Below are 12,137 nucleotides of genomic sequence, written 5' to 3'. Positions count from 1 at the left end.
TTAACGAGCTCGGTCTCAGAACGAATTAAACTCGTAAGTCAAGGTTCCACTGTATATAATAACTGCATTTTATCATTGCAATAGTGTAAATATTTTAAAATAGTGTAAATATTTTAAAAGCTGTAGACAAAAAATTTGGAGGTAAAGTGATCAAAATTACTACCTGAAACTATTTTAACAGGTTTTAAATGCTAAATAAAAATCCTGAGAAATGACTCCAGAGATAAGATTGTAAAGATTTCCCCCTGAAGCTGTTTGACAACCTCAAAGTGCCAAATAAAGATGCTCTAATACAGTCTAATGGGAAAAGGCTTAGAATGAGAACCAGGTTTAACTTGTATTCCATCTTTGTGGTCTCCAGTTTTCTCATTTGTTCATTTAACAAAGACACATTCCAGACCTTATTCTGTGTAGTATAGTGGGTTTAAAAATGTTGTGCTACATAAATTTCCCAACTCAACATGAGAGAGTGGCCATTTCATGTTCCATTGCCGGCATGGACACCAATCTTATGTTGTGACCAGGTTTGCTGTTTAAAAGTCCTCATTGTCATAGCTCAAGAATGGACTAACTCTGTCTGAATAACTGATTCTAGACCCCAGTCCGGATGCACACACATCCCAGGTCTCTGCTCGGTCTGTCCTGGAAGGAGCTGACTCCCGAGGAAAAGCCACAGTGGGTCTGATGGCCCTGCAATCTCCTGGAAGTTTCAAGGGAAGTGACATTGATGGAGAGGCTGCCCTGGTGACTGTAGCTGGAAGGTCCAAGGCTTCTGGATAGATGGGCATCTGGGTGTTTTCAGAAGCATAGTTACAGCCCAAAAGGCTCCTAGCTTCCCGCACGTTGTCACAGTATTTCAGAGCTGGCGGCTGGTAAGCCTGGTAGGACACTTTGGTGGTGGTAGTGATCACCGTCTGTAGGGCTGGAGCACCTGGTGTGGGGGTGGTGAGGTACCTCCCGGGAAGCTCTGCGTTATAAGAGGGGCGAGGGGCCATGGCCTGGAACTGTCCAGGGTCAGTCCTCTCCCCAAGGCCAGGTTTTCCAAGAGCTGGTTTCCAGCCATGTTGTTTATTGGTGAAATCACAGCTGCTCTGGAAGCTGCTGTATGACTTGACGTTATACTGTAGTGCATTCAGGTGGATCCAGTCTGTGTCATTAGTGTTGCTGCTAGAATCTTTATACAGGGTGGAATATGCGCTCGAATTTATATAACCGGGACCTGCCAATTCATAGCTGCAAGGAGACCTAGGCAAATAGATTCTTGGGTTTGGGTATTTCTGAAAGGGTGGCATTATGTGTCCTTGAAAGGTGGCTAAGTCACAGGTCGCCTTATAAGCACCAGAGTTTTGGAAGGAAAAGCAAGACTGCCCTAGAATAGGAAAGCCAGTGTCAGCAGTTATATCAAATTCTTCTGGATTTTCCAGGGGAGGTATGTTGTTGAATTGTCCACTGTTGTCTTGATCCTCTCCTGCCTAAAAAGATACACATTTTTGTTTGTAAATAAAATGCAACTCTCACCTGTAATAGTAGCCAATCAACCAACCAAAAATCAACTTCCACCCAGCCCGTGCGCTCAGTGGTGGAGCATCGACCTATGAACCAGGAGGTCATGGTTTGATTCCCAATCAGGGCATATGCCTGGGTTGTGGGCTCAATCCCCAGTAAGGGGGCATGCAGGAGGCAGCCAATCAATGATTCTCTCTCATCATTGATGTTTCTATCGCCCTCTTTCTCCCTTGCTCTCTAAAATCAATAAAATATATATATTTATTTTTTTAAAACTTCCAATTGGTGGGTTCTGTGTTGTGAGCACCACACAGCTCAGGACATGAATTGGGCTTCTGGTCCAAGGGTTGTATACCTGGAGCTTGCTTGGGTGTGAATACCACATGGCTGCATGGGGGTCCACAGTAGCCAGGCAAGAGTGGGTCTGGGTGGCAGATGGTCCTGTTCTCCCCTATACTATGTTTGTAAGAGTGGAGATTCTAGAGCCTGGCACAGATCAGGGTTCAAATCCTGACTCTGTTCCTCATTATTGCACAAGTTACTTAATCTCTGTGAGTCTCAGATTCCTAATTTTAAAAATGGGGCTCAATAATAGTAGCCTCCTCTTCAGGCTTTTGTGAATGTCTCATGTGTGAAACTTTAGACCTTATGTGCCTAGCACATAGAAAGAGCTCAAACAATGCCTGTTTCTCTTATCCTCAGACTAACAGTCTGCCCGCTTGGCATGCTTTGGTTGAAAAGCCAAACTGGATCTAGTTGGCCAAACAAATGCTATCTGTTCTATGCAAATAATGTAAAGGGCTCTCTCAAGGATGCATGTGAACTCACTGTTGGTATGCACATATATCTTTCTTTAGTACCATCGTATAACTGCCCTTGTATCAGCAAGTCAGCATACTCACTGTATTATTGACTGTGTAGATAGTTGACTTTTTTTTTTTAAAGAGAAGAGATGAAATTGGAAACACTATCCAAAATGTTAATTCAATAACATTTTGTTGGAGATACACAATTTTCACAGATAATCAAACCTTTTAAATTATTGTCTGACCTTAACATTTTACATAATTACCAGTATACGTTGTGATGAAAATAAACACAGACCACAATGTAACGTTAGCTCCCCATTACCTCCAGTTCTCGAATTCTCTTTTCCCGGGGTTGATAAAAACAGGCCATTTGTCTCTTGATGGCACTTCTTCTAGCTTCTGTCTCTGATTTACTCTCTGGTCTTGGGTGATCATGAACCCCCTTGGCCTGCATTAATAGGGAAGGAAACTGGCAATGTTAGTAAAAATTATGTCTTTCCCAAGATCCCAAGTTGATGTCTGTTTTTTCAAACTGACAGGAAAAAAATTCTTGAGCTAATAAAACAGAATCAATAATAGACATCTGCCAGCTGGCATGGCTTAGTGGTTGAGTGTCAACCTATGAACCAGGAGGTCAGTTTCGATTCCTGGTCAGGGCACATGTCTGGGTTGTGGGATCAGTCCCCAGTAGGGGGCGTGCAGGAGGCAACCAGTCAATGATTCTCTCCCATCATTGATGTTTCTATCTCTCTCTCCCTCTCCCTTCCTCTCTGAAATCAATAAAAATGTATTTTAAAAAATAAGAATAGACATTTTAAAAGATTACCAACAGTCCTTTCACCATATTAAATCAACTCTAACTGCAACATGCTCACTATCTCTTGCCCTTGCAGAGCACACAGTAGGAAGGAGCACACTAATTACTCAAGGAGCCTGAAAGGCCCTGGGAGACCCAGCACCTACTTCTGGCCACAGAGCTGCATTTGGTTTGGTCCAGAGTTCCTAAGGCACATGGCAGGTGGTTTGGTCTCTACTATACAATGAAAATATGCATCAGAAACGGTGTCCCCCCAACCACCTGGAAAAATATGGCGTTGCCATCAAGCCTCCAGAAGTTGGTTACTGGGTATCCGCTGTGCCCTCGACAGGGAACCAATTCCAAAGCGGAATGACAGTTGGGGCATGCTTTCTCTGCAAAGCCAGAGGGGAGAATGTTAATAACAGCTCGACTCCAGACCCTTTCAAAAGAACAAAAGGGAAATTATTGGGTGGAGGGAACTCAGGACTGCAAGGCCGCCCCCACCCCAGGCCTCGGGGCCTCACTCTGCTGCTTCAGCCGCGCCTTGTCGCAGATGGCAGGCCTCAGCTGCAGGCGGGAGCCATCGGGCAGGGCGCAGGCCTGCGCACACACCACCACGCCCAGGCAGGACTTCTTGAGGATGTGGCCGTTGTGGTTGTTGGTGTTGCGCATGGCCCAGCCGCTCAGGTGGCGCTGCGCCTTCTTCTCATCGCTGCGGTAGATGAAGCGCACGAAGCCATCAGGCCACTCGCAGAAGTGGTCGAAGTGGGCTGGCTCCTGGACAGGCGCACGAAAGGAAGGGCGGTCAAGTCTACCAAGACCAAACCCAACACGTTGCGCTTTTAATTCTCTCCAAGCATATCAGAATAAAAATTGGTCCCTTTTAGATCCGGAAATGTTGTAAAACTCGGAAACGATGTCATCACCAATGCTACTCATCCTGTCTGTAATAGCTTACTGACAATTGGCTAATTGATGTTAATATTGTGCTTATCTTCTCAATGCTGTACATGTACCAATTCATCTACACTTCATAACACACAGGCAATAGATAATATTATTCTCCCAGTGTTGCCTAATAATAATTGGGAGCCAGAGAGGTTAACTGACTTGCCCAAAATCACCCAGCTAGTAAGACCTGGCTCTAGGATTTGAGCCCTAGCAGTTTGACTCCAGAGCCTTTTCTCCTTATCACCATGTTATACCACTTCTTGTATATTTAAATGTTGGAAACATGTCCAGATTAAGTATTAAAGAACCAGGGCAAAAAGTGATTGGGATGCTCTCTTACTGGCCTGCAATTGAGACTGTAATAGCTTTGCTTCAATTCAGCACTTTTTCTTCAAAACTCCTGGCTCTATTCCAAACCTGTCAGTCACATTAGCAGTGACACTCAGAGCAACATCAGAGAGGCAGGAACAACTTCCGACGTTCCTCCCAGTTTAGCTCTCCAAGTTTTCAAGGATGTTGTGATGAAGGGCCTGACCATCAAGGTAAACCCTGGCACTGGGAAGAAGCCTGCTAAGAACTGGGCCTCTCCCCAGAGCAACCGGGAAGGTCATTCTCAACAAAGAGCCACATGGCTGCAATAATGTTATATCATATTATGCATCATTAAACTGCAATGTCTTTCTTATATATCAGTTTAATATAAAATTACCCTTCAATGAGCACTTACTGACCCCTGCCCTAAAGGTACCTGGTACAGACAGATGTCAGTAGACAAGGGGCTGTGGGCCAAGTCCAGCCTGCCACAGGTTTTAGCACGGTCTACACGCTAAGGATGGTTTTTAATATTTTTTAATGGTTGGGGGAAATTTTTTAAAAATTATATTATTTGATACATGAAAATTATATGAAAATCAAATTTCAGTATCCATAAGTAAAGTTGTATTGGGTATGTCCATGTCCATGAGTCTATGTATTGTCTATGGCTGTTTTCACACTATGATGCAGAATTGAGTATTTAGGACAGAGACAGTATGGCCCACAAAGCCACATTAATGCAGTATCTATAATCCTCACAGCAATGTTGCATGAGGTGCATTGTTACTCTTATGTATTGGATAAGGATGTGGAAGTGAGAGAGAAAACCTTCTACAGTGGCATAGCTGGGATTTAAACAGAAGACTGTGCAGCCAGGCCCCACTGGCTTTACTGGTATGACAGAGGCTCAGAAGAGTATTACCACAGTAATAAGACATTTGCAACATCTCTCCCTCCCACCACCCCAGAGAATTGGATCCAATATTTGCAGAGCAAAAGTATTCTCAGTTGGACAATTCAGACTTGCGCACATTGTTAGTTTTGTACATTCTAACAGTAATAACTAATTGGGCAATTTTGTTTCCAAAGCCACAGAGATATTGTTGAAATCATTATTATTACTAATAGGCATTCTTATCTTTTCTAGAAATATTATAATTGAAATAAATTAATAGATTGACTTAAGGTCAGTGACAGATGAAATATATAATGATGTGCTATCAACTCTAAGTTCATACTAAATGCTAATATCTTGTTAAGGTGAACATTTCAATTTAAGGACCTTAATAACAAATTGAAAGTTTTCAAGAACAGGCTATTTTTTAGTGCTGCCTTGTATACAGACTAGACTTCCATGTCTCACACCAGCTACTAAAGTAGTGACACTGAAAATGAAGCCACAGAGACGGTATTTTTAAGTCAAAACAAGAAAGGAGGACTCCAGGATTGGGTTTCATTTGCTCTAATGTGTTGGCACGTGCGAGTGCATGCACTCAGACACAGACAAACATGCACACGCTGAACACCACAGCCGACCTGGCCGAGAGCTTAAGATTGTTATCTATTTTGCTCCGTGATGACAGGTGAGCAGCCTGAGACTAAGGCAAATTCAATAACTACCTCAAGGTCATATAGCCAGTTTAGCTCTTGCTCCTTCAATTAGCCAAAACAGGGCTAGAAGCCTACATTTCCCCAGTTCTCTTTATATAGCCCAGTGCACCTGTCCCCTTGGAGATGTCACACACACTCCCTTGCTTAAGAGCCAGTCTCCAAAGGAAAAGTTACTCACATTTATGGAAGTCTAGAAAATGCTTGTGAGGGGAGCCAGATTTTCATTATTTGGCTGTGGCTCTAAAATGCAAGATTAGCTTTTTTCTTATGAGAATTTATGTGGATTGAAGTCAGCGAGAATGAGATGCCCTTGCTGTCCTGTGGTCTACTCTCACAAAAATGATACAGTGTAATGGTAGAGTAGGCAGACTTTAAAACAAATGACAAGAACAAACTTTCTACAAAAACACATCCAAAAATTGCTGATCTCTTTGAGAGGCTACGCAACTTTGCTAATGAACTGCTATCCATCTGAACAACTATATGGCACATGTTAGATGCTTAGTAAAAACCAAGTCTCTCATTTCCATGCCACAACAGTGTGGGAAATCCACTTTTGCAAATGCTTGGGAGGCCACTCCCACTCTCCCTTCACCTCCACCCGGGACTTTAAAGTCACTCCTCAGTTTTTGCCCCAAACCAGTATGACAAAGCATAAACTCCCTGGACTTGGCTCCAAACCACTGTTTCATTAAAACAAAATAAAACAAATCCACCCTAAAAGGACAGAGATTTTCTTGTCATTAAAGTAAACCCAGAAGTTATGTCCAAACTCTGGACTCCAGGTGCCCTGTGGGCACCCAGGGCCTGGTTAGCATGACTGGAGTTTCCTAGGAGCCATGCTTCATCCCGACAGCACCCCCGGGAATCTGAATAAATTGCCTAAGGCATGCTATTTGTTCACCATTCCCCTCACAGGGATTACAATCCTGTCTCACACGTTTGGTGCATGTGAAGCAGTGCTATGAGATTCTCCCCTACCTTTCTCATGGATTTCAAAGAATGGAAAAGGAGAGAATCACTTGATTTCTACCTTGGTTAAAGGAAAGTGAGGAGCAAGGCCACCCCCGCCCCCAAGAGGACTGGAAAGGTGGAGCCTGATGGACAGTTTCCACTGCTTTCAATGTTCCTGGACAGGCCATAAGAAAGAGCGAGGCAAAGATACATCTAGAAACCCAACTCTGCCCTTTGTAGAGTCCATCTACATTTGAAGACTCTCATGTGTTTGTTGGCATGTATATTTGTGTATGCTCTGTCCACAGTCTCTGCAAGGACTTGTGGCGAGCTGGCAGGGCCAAGGCATACTCAGCCCCACTGTGGGAGCCTTATGTGCCCAGCCAGCTCAGCCAGGTTCAGTAAGCCTGAGAGGGGGTGGTGAAGGATTGAGAAAAGACAGACAAGAGAAGGAAAGCTGGGTCTGGGTGGGACGCTGTCCTCTCTGATGGAGAGCTAGCGACAGCACCCGAGAGTCAAGTCTTTATTTTATAGCCAGATTCCACGAGGTAAAGTAAGGACCTGGTCAAGATGTTTACACTGTTCTAATCTACTCAATTACATGCACCTGAACTCTATCAAGCCCACATTACTCAGACACATGGCCACGTGTTCAGACCATAGGCTCAAGCTTACAACTACAGCTGTTGGCTATAACTGTGCTGGGAAGGCTCTGCCCTCCAAGCTGGGACTTGCACGTGGCAGTGAGAGGACTGTGCCCTCTCATTAGTCCAGTGGTTCTCAACCTTGGCTGCGCATTAGAATCACCTGGGAATCTTTTTAAAATCCTGATTTCTGGGCCTCATCCTCCAGAAATTCTGTTTCTTTGTTATGGGTTGGGGCCACAACATTAGTAACAAAGAAACAATGTCCAGAGGATGAGGCCCAGAAATCAGGATTTTAAAAAGATTCCCAGGTGATTCTAATGTGCAGCCAAGGTTGAGAACCACTGCATTAGTCCGAGGCTTGAACCTGTCGAAACACTGTAGCCGCTCTCCACAAGGACTTGAATGCCACCCTCCTTCTTTGGACGGACAGCACTACCTGTGCGCTCACGCCGTGTCACATACCTGAGGCATCTGCGGGTCGTTGATGTCCCAACTGAGCTTCATCCCGTAGGAGCGCACACAGTCCGCCTTCTGCCCGGCTTCCGTTGGCATCTGCCCACCTTGCCGGCCAAGTCCCGCAAGGATCCTGAAAGATAGAAGAGGAAAACAAATCTAGAGGCGCGCCAGGCGAATTTTCCCCCTCAAAAAGAAAGAAAGAAAGAAAAGTGGAGATTGGGAGCGAGGGAGTGGGAAGGAGAGGGAGAGGGAGAGAAAAGAAGGAAGGGGAGAGAGAGAGAGAGAGAGAGAGAGAGAGAGAGAGAGAGAGAGAGAGAGATTGGAAGTCCACGGGGGTTAAGGACTCGGGTGGAGCCCAGATCTGGGCCTCGGTCCTGAAGGCGACAGGCAGCTCCGCCTTTACTCTCTCTTTCTCCAACTCTCAGGTCCCGCACCAGCAGGGCCGGTCACCCGCTCCCGGACAGAATAGGAACAGGAGGGGGAGGTTGACCTGAGCCCTTAGGTGACAGGAAACTGAAGCCAAGATGTTAAGGGGCGAGGGTGGAGGTGTGGAGGTTGGAATGCCTCATTTATATTGATTTTTTTTTTTTTTTTTGTCTTTCTTTCTTTCTAACCCCGCCCGGCCCCTGGGGTTTCCGGAAGCTTTGGAGACAGTGGCTTTCGAGCCGCTACTCAATTCTCCTGCCGCGGGGGAACCATAGGTCGCTGCGCACCGCAGGCTGAGTAACTGTGCCCATGCCGCAGGATCCGTCGGCCTTCTTTGGGCCTTTTCCCCGGGCTTTTGCTGTAGCTGCTGTTATACGTGTCCTGGACTGTGGACTGTGTGCTCTTTTGTGTGTGGGGGGGCGGGGGGGGGAGCGGGAGGGAGCGCCGAAGCAGATATCCAAGGGAGTGCCAAAGGTCCCTGTGTGCTCCTGGGCCTGGGTGCACCCACCCCGGGGCTGCGGGGGGACCCTGCCCAGTGGGAAGAGAGTCCTGGAAAGTGAACCTGGAGGAAGTGGGGAAGACCAGCTAGGGGCAGGTGGAGAGAGAGAGGGGGGAGCTCTGCGCCGCTCAGGTGCAGGAGCTCCGGCAGAAACCGCAGCTCTCTCCGTCTGAGCCAGTTTCCCTATCTGCTTACAGGAGGGATTGGGGCTCGGGTGAGTTCTCAGTCGCCATCCACCTGACATAACCCTATTAAACAATCATCTTTACTACCTTGTATGCATATATGCATAGCCCATGGACACAGACAACGGGGTGCTGATGGCCTGGGGGGCGGGCGGGCTGGAGGGAGTCAATGGGGGGGGGAGGGGGGCAAATTTAATACTTTCAACAATAAAGAATCACTTAAAAATCATCTTTTTGATATTGTTGTGGAAATACCACGGCAAAATGTATTTACCCCCAGTCCATCTGGGGTGGCTTTTCTGGAGACTCCAACAGCTAGGCGAGGGGGCATAGGACGCTGTGGGCTCCCCAGGAGCCCGGTAGCACCCAAGAAGAGAAAAGGATTGAAATGACTTAAGTCGCTCATTACCCATGCTGGGCGGAGAGAGAAGATGGGTTTCTGGAATTTATTTTGTTTTGCCGGATGGTTTCCAGCCCTAGCCAGAGAAGAGCCACCCTGAAGGGGGGTCACTGTTAGAGGAGGATGTTCCGAACCTACATTCCTCTAGAGCAGTGGTACTCAACCTTCCTAATGCCGGGACCCTTTAATACAGTTCCTCATGTGGTGGTGACCCCCAACCATAAAATCATTTTCGTTGCTACTTCATAACTGTAATTTTGCTACTGTTATGAATCGTAATGTACAGACTAATGCCAGGTGGGACCCGGCTGGTAGGGTGCCCAGGCCAGCGTCTCTTGCAGGATTAGTCTTTCCCTTTGATGAACCTTAAACCCATCACCTGAACAACCATCTACACTCCCGATCCTCTCACCTCTCCAGTCAAGGGCACAGTCAGGCGTGTTAGCAAAGTCAGTCCCATTGGCAGTTGATCAGCGGAGAACTCCTGTGACTGGAAATGCCATCTTTGGGCAGTTTTACGACTTATCTTTCTCTAGATTCCAGTTCGGATACTCTCCCAATCAGTAGGCGAAATATCCGCGTGGGAGAAAGTTCATCCCCCCAGCCTCCCTTGCCCCAAAGTTGTCTCCTGAAAGGTGGAGTCGGTCTGGGTTTGTGATTAAAATCACTCTCAGATAATCGTCAGGAAGGTCCGGGAGGAAACGTACAGAGGGTCCACTCTTCACCCCCTGGTTTTATCCTCAGCTTTCATCGTATTAACTGACCGCCGAAAGTCATTGCAGTCCTGTCATCCAGTTGCTTTTTACGTTGCTTTGTCTTTCAGAGGTTAAAACAATGGACACTTTTATTTTTTTACAAATCGTTATTTCGTTAATTTGATAGTTTAACTAATGTATACTTTAAAATGTTTTTAATATAACTTCAAAAATATTTACAATCACCTCTGAGAATGCACAGGAATTAATTTCTGGTCTTCCTGTAAACATTGTTAGAATATTTATTGTCTCTCTAATTTTGGGATGTTCCTAGAGCCCATATCTTTCAAAAACCATAAATACAAGTTTTAATGTTAAAGCAAATCAATTACTCATGTACTTATTTTCTAAATGGATTCTGGTATCCACATAAATGTCATAGAGTCTCCGCCGTATTCCATTTGCAGAATTTCATTTACAGAATTAAAATACACATATTCCAACTCGCCCTAAAAATGTGTCTGGGTAGAATATGTTAGTAAAACGAATCAAAGTGATGATATAACAAAATAAAGAAGTCGATGTGTTCTCTATTTTATTATCTTTCATTTCTCCCGAAAGACTGAATGCATTAACAACCATATGGCTTGGAAAGGCGTATTTTTCCTGAAAAGTCTGAAGATAATGGATTATGAAGTTTTAAAGTCTAATATTAACAATTTTATTATATTATGTTATAACAGTTTATATTGTTATTATATTACTATATTGTTTTATTTCCTAAAGTAAAATATATTTAAACTGTATTTTGATTATTGTTTATTCTTCTTCAATTCTTTCCTGCAGTTAGTGTTTGCCCTGATTCAGAACACTTTATTTTCAAAGCTGGCTCTTCCTTAATTACTATTTTGATATTTTAAAAGCCCATTAATTCAAAAGCAAGGAAGAAGGCTTTGAATTTGCTAGGTTGAGATTAAAATTGATAAATTAACGTAAGTATATTTACATCATCTTTCCCCGGAAAGGGATATAATGACCTTTGAAATAAGTATCATTTCAAATGAACTGGAGGTGGGATGCACAGTCCTGGGCTGACAGCTGCGATTCCGGTTATAGTATGTTTTGCTTGGATATAAACAAGTATCTTCCGCAAATGTCATAACATGAAATACCCTTAACATCTAGTTATAATTCAAGTTGATTTACATCTAAAGAATGTTTGGAATTGAGGGGTCTTTTTTTTTTTTTAAATAAAACACCAGTCCAATTTATTTTTGCCACCGTGTTCACATACCAGGCCACCTACTGGCCTAAACCTGGCCATTAGTACACATACTGCCGGCTAAAGGAAGTCGGCAGAAAACAAACTGGACGAAAATATTTGCTTGCTTTTTTGGTTTTGTTTTATTAATACGGCTGAATACACCGAGGTATTTTTTTTAAATAACCCTTTTTTGTGATATCAGAAATATACTCAAATTTGGTTCCTATGGTGAAAGTTCAGCCTTAATTCATATCAATATTAATGGACCCCAAACAGCTGAAAAGCTGTTAAAAATGGAGAGGAAACTGCTAGCTGAGGCAAAGGGGCACCTATCAGTGTAGAATTTTGCAAATATAGAATGTTTAAATGACGTTGTTCACATTCTTTGAGTAATCACTTAAAGCGTATGTGCGTGCGCCCAGGTGGCCTGGCCAGGATTGCTAGTTCCTTGCAAGCGTCCCTGGAATCTCTAACACTGGATTCCAGTGCGCTTCAGGGGCGGGTTCAGCAATTAGCCTTCCTGGTCAAGACTGGAATCCAAGAGCCGTGGTCTATCCGGGCTCTCCCGGCAGCCTCCCAGCGCGCGGGGTCTCAGGAGGCAGAATCGCGTGAACTTGAGC

The 12,137-nt window shown here is 44.6% G+C and overlaps 1 protein-coding gene across 1 annotated transcript; it reads right to left on the bottom strand.

The window, feature by feature from the left end:
- Positions 1–533: 533 nt before the first annotated feature.
- Positions 534–8,144, bottom strand: GCM2 (glial cells missing homolog 2). Its single transcript, XM_006092925.1, has 5 exons — positions 8,055–8,144; positions 3,639–3,891; positions 3,394–3,506; positions 2,638–2,763; positions 534–1,472 (listed from the first exon to the last, which is right to left on the bottom strand). Exons 1-5 carry the CDS (start codon positions 8,142–8,144, stop codon positions 534–536), a joined length of 1,521 nt encoding a protein of 506 aa, XP_006092987.1.
- Positions 8,145–12,137: the final 3,993 nt, after the last annotated feature.

The sequence above is a fragment of the Myotis lucifugus genome, unplaced genomic scaffold, assembly GCF_000147115.1.
Source record: "Myotis lucifugus unplaced genomic scaffold, Myoluc2.0 scaffold_107, whole genome shotgun sequence".
NCBI lineage: Eukaryota > Metazoa > Chordata > Mammalia > Chiroptera > Vespertilionidae > Myotis > Myotis lucifugus.
This window is presented reverse-complemented; position numbering and strand designations above follow the sequence as displayed.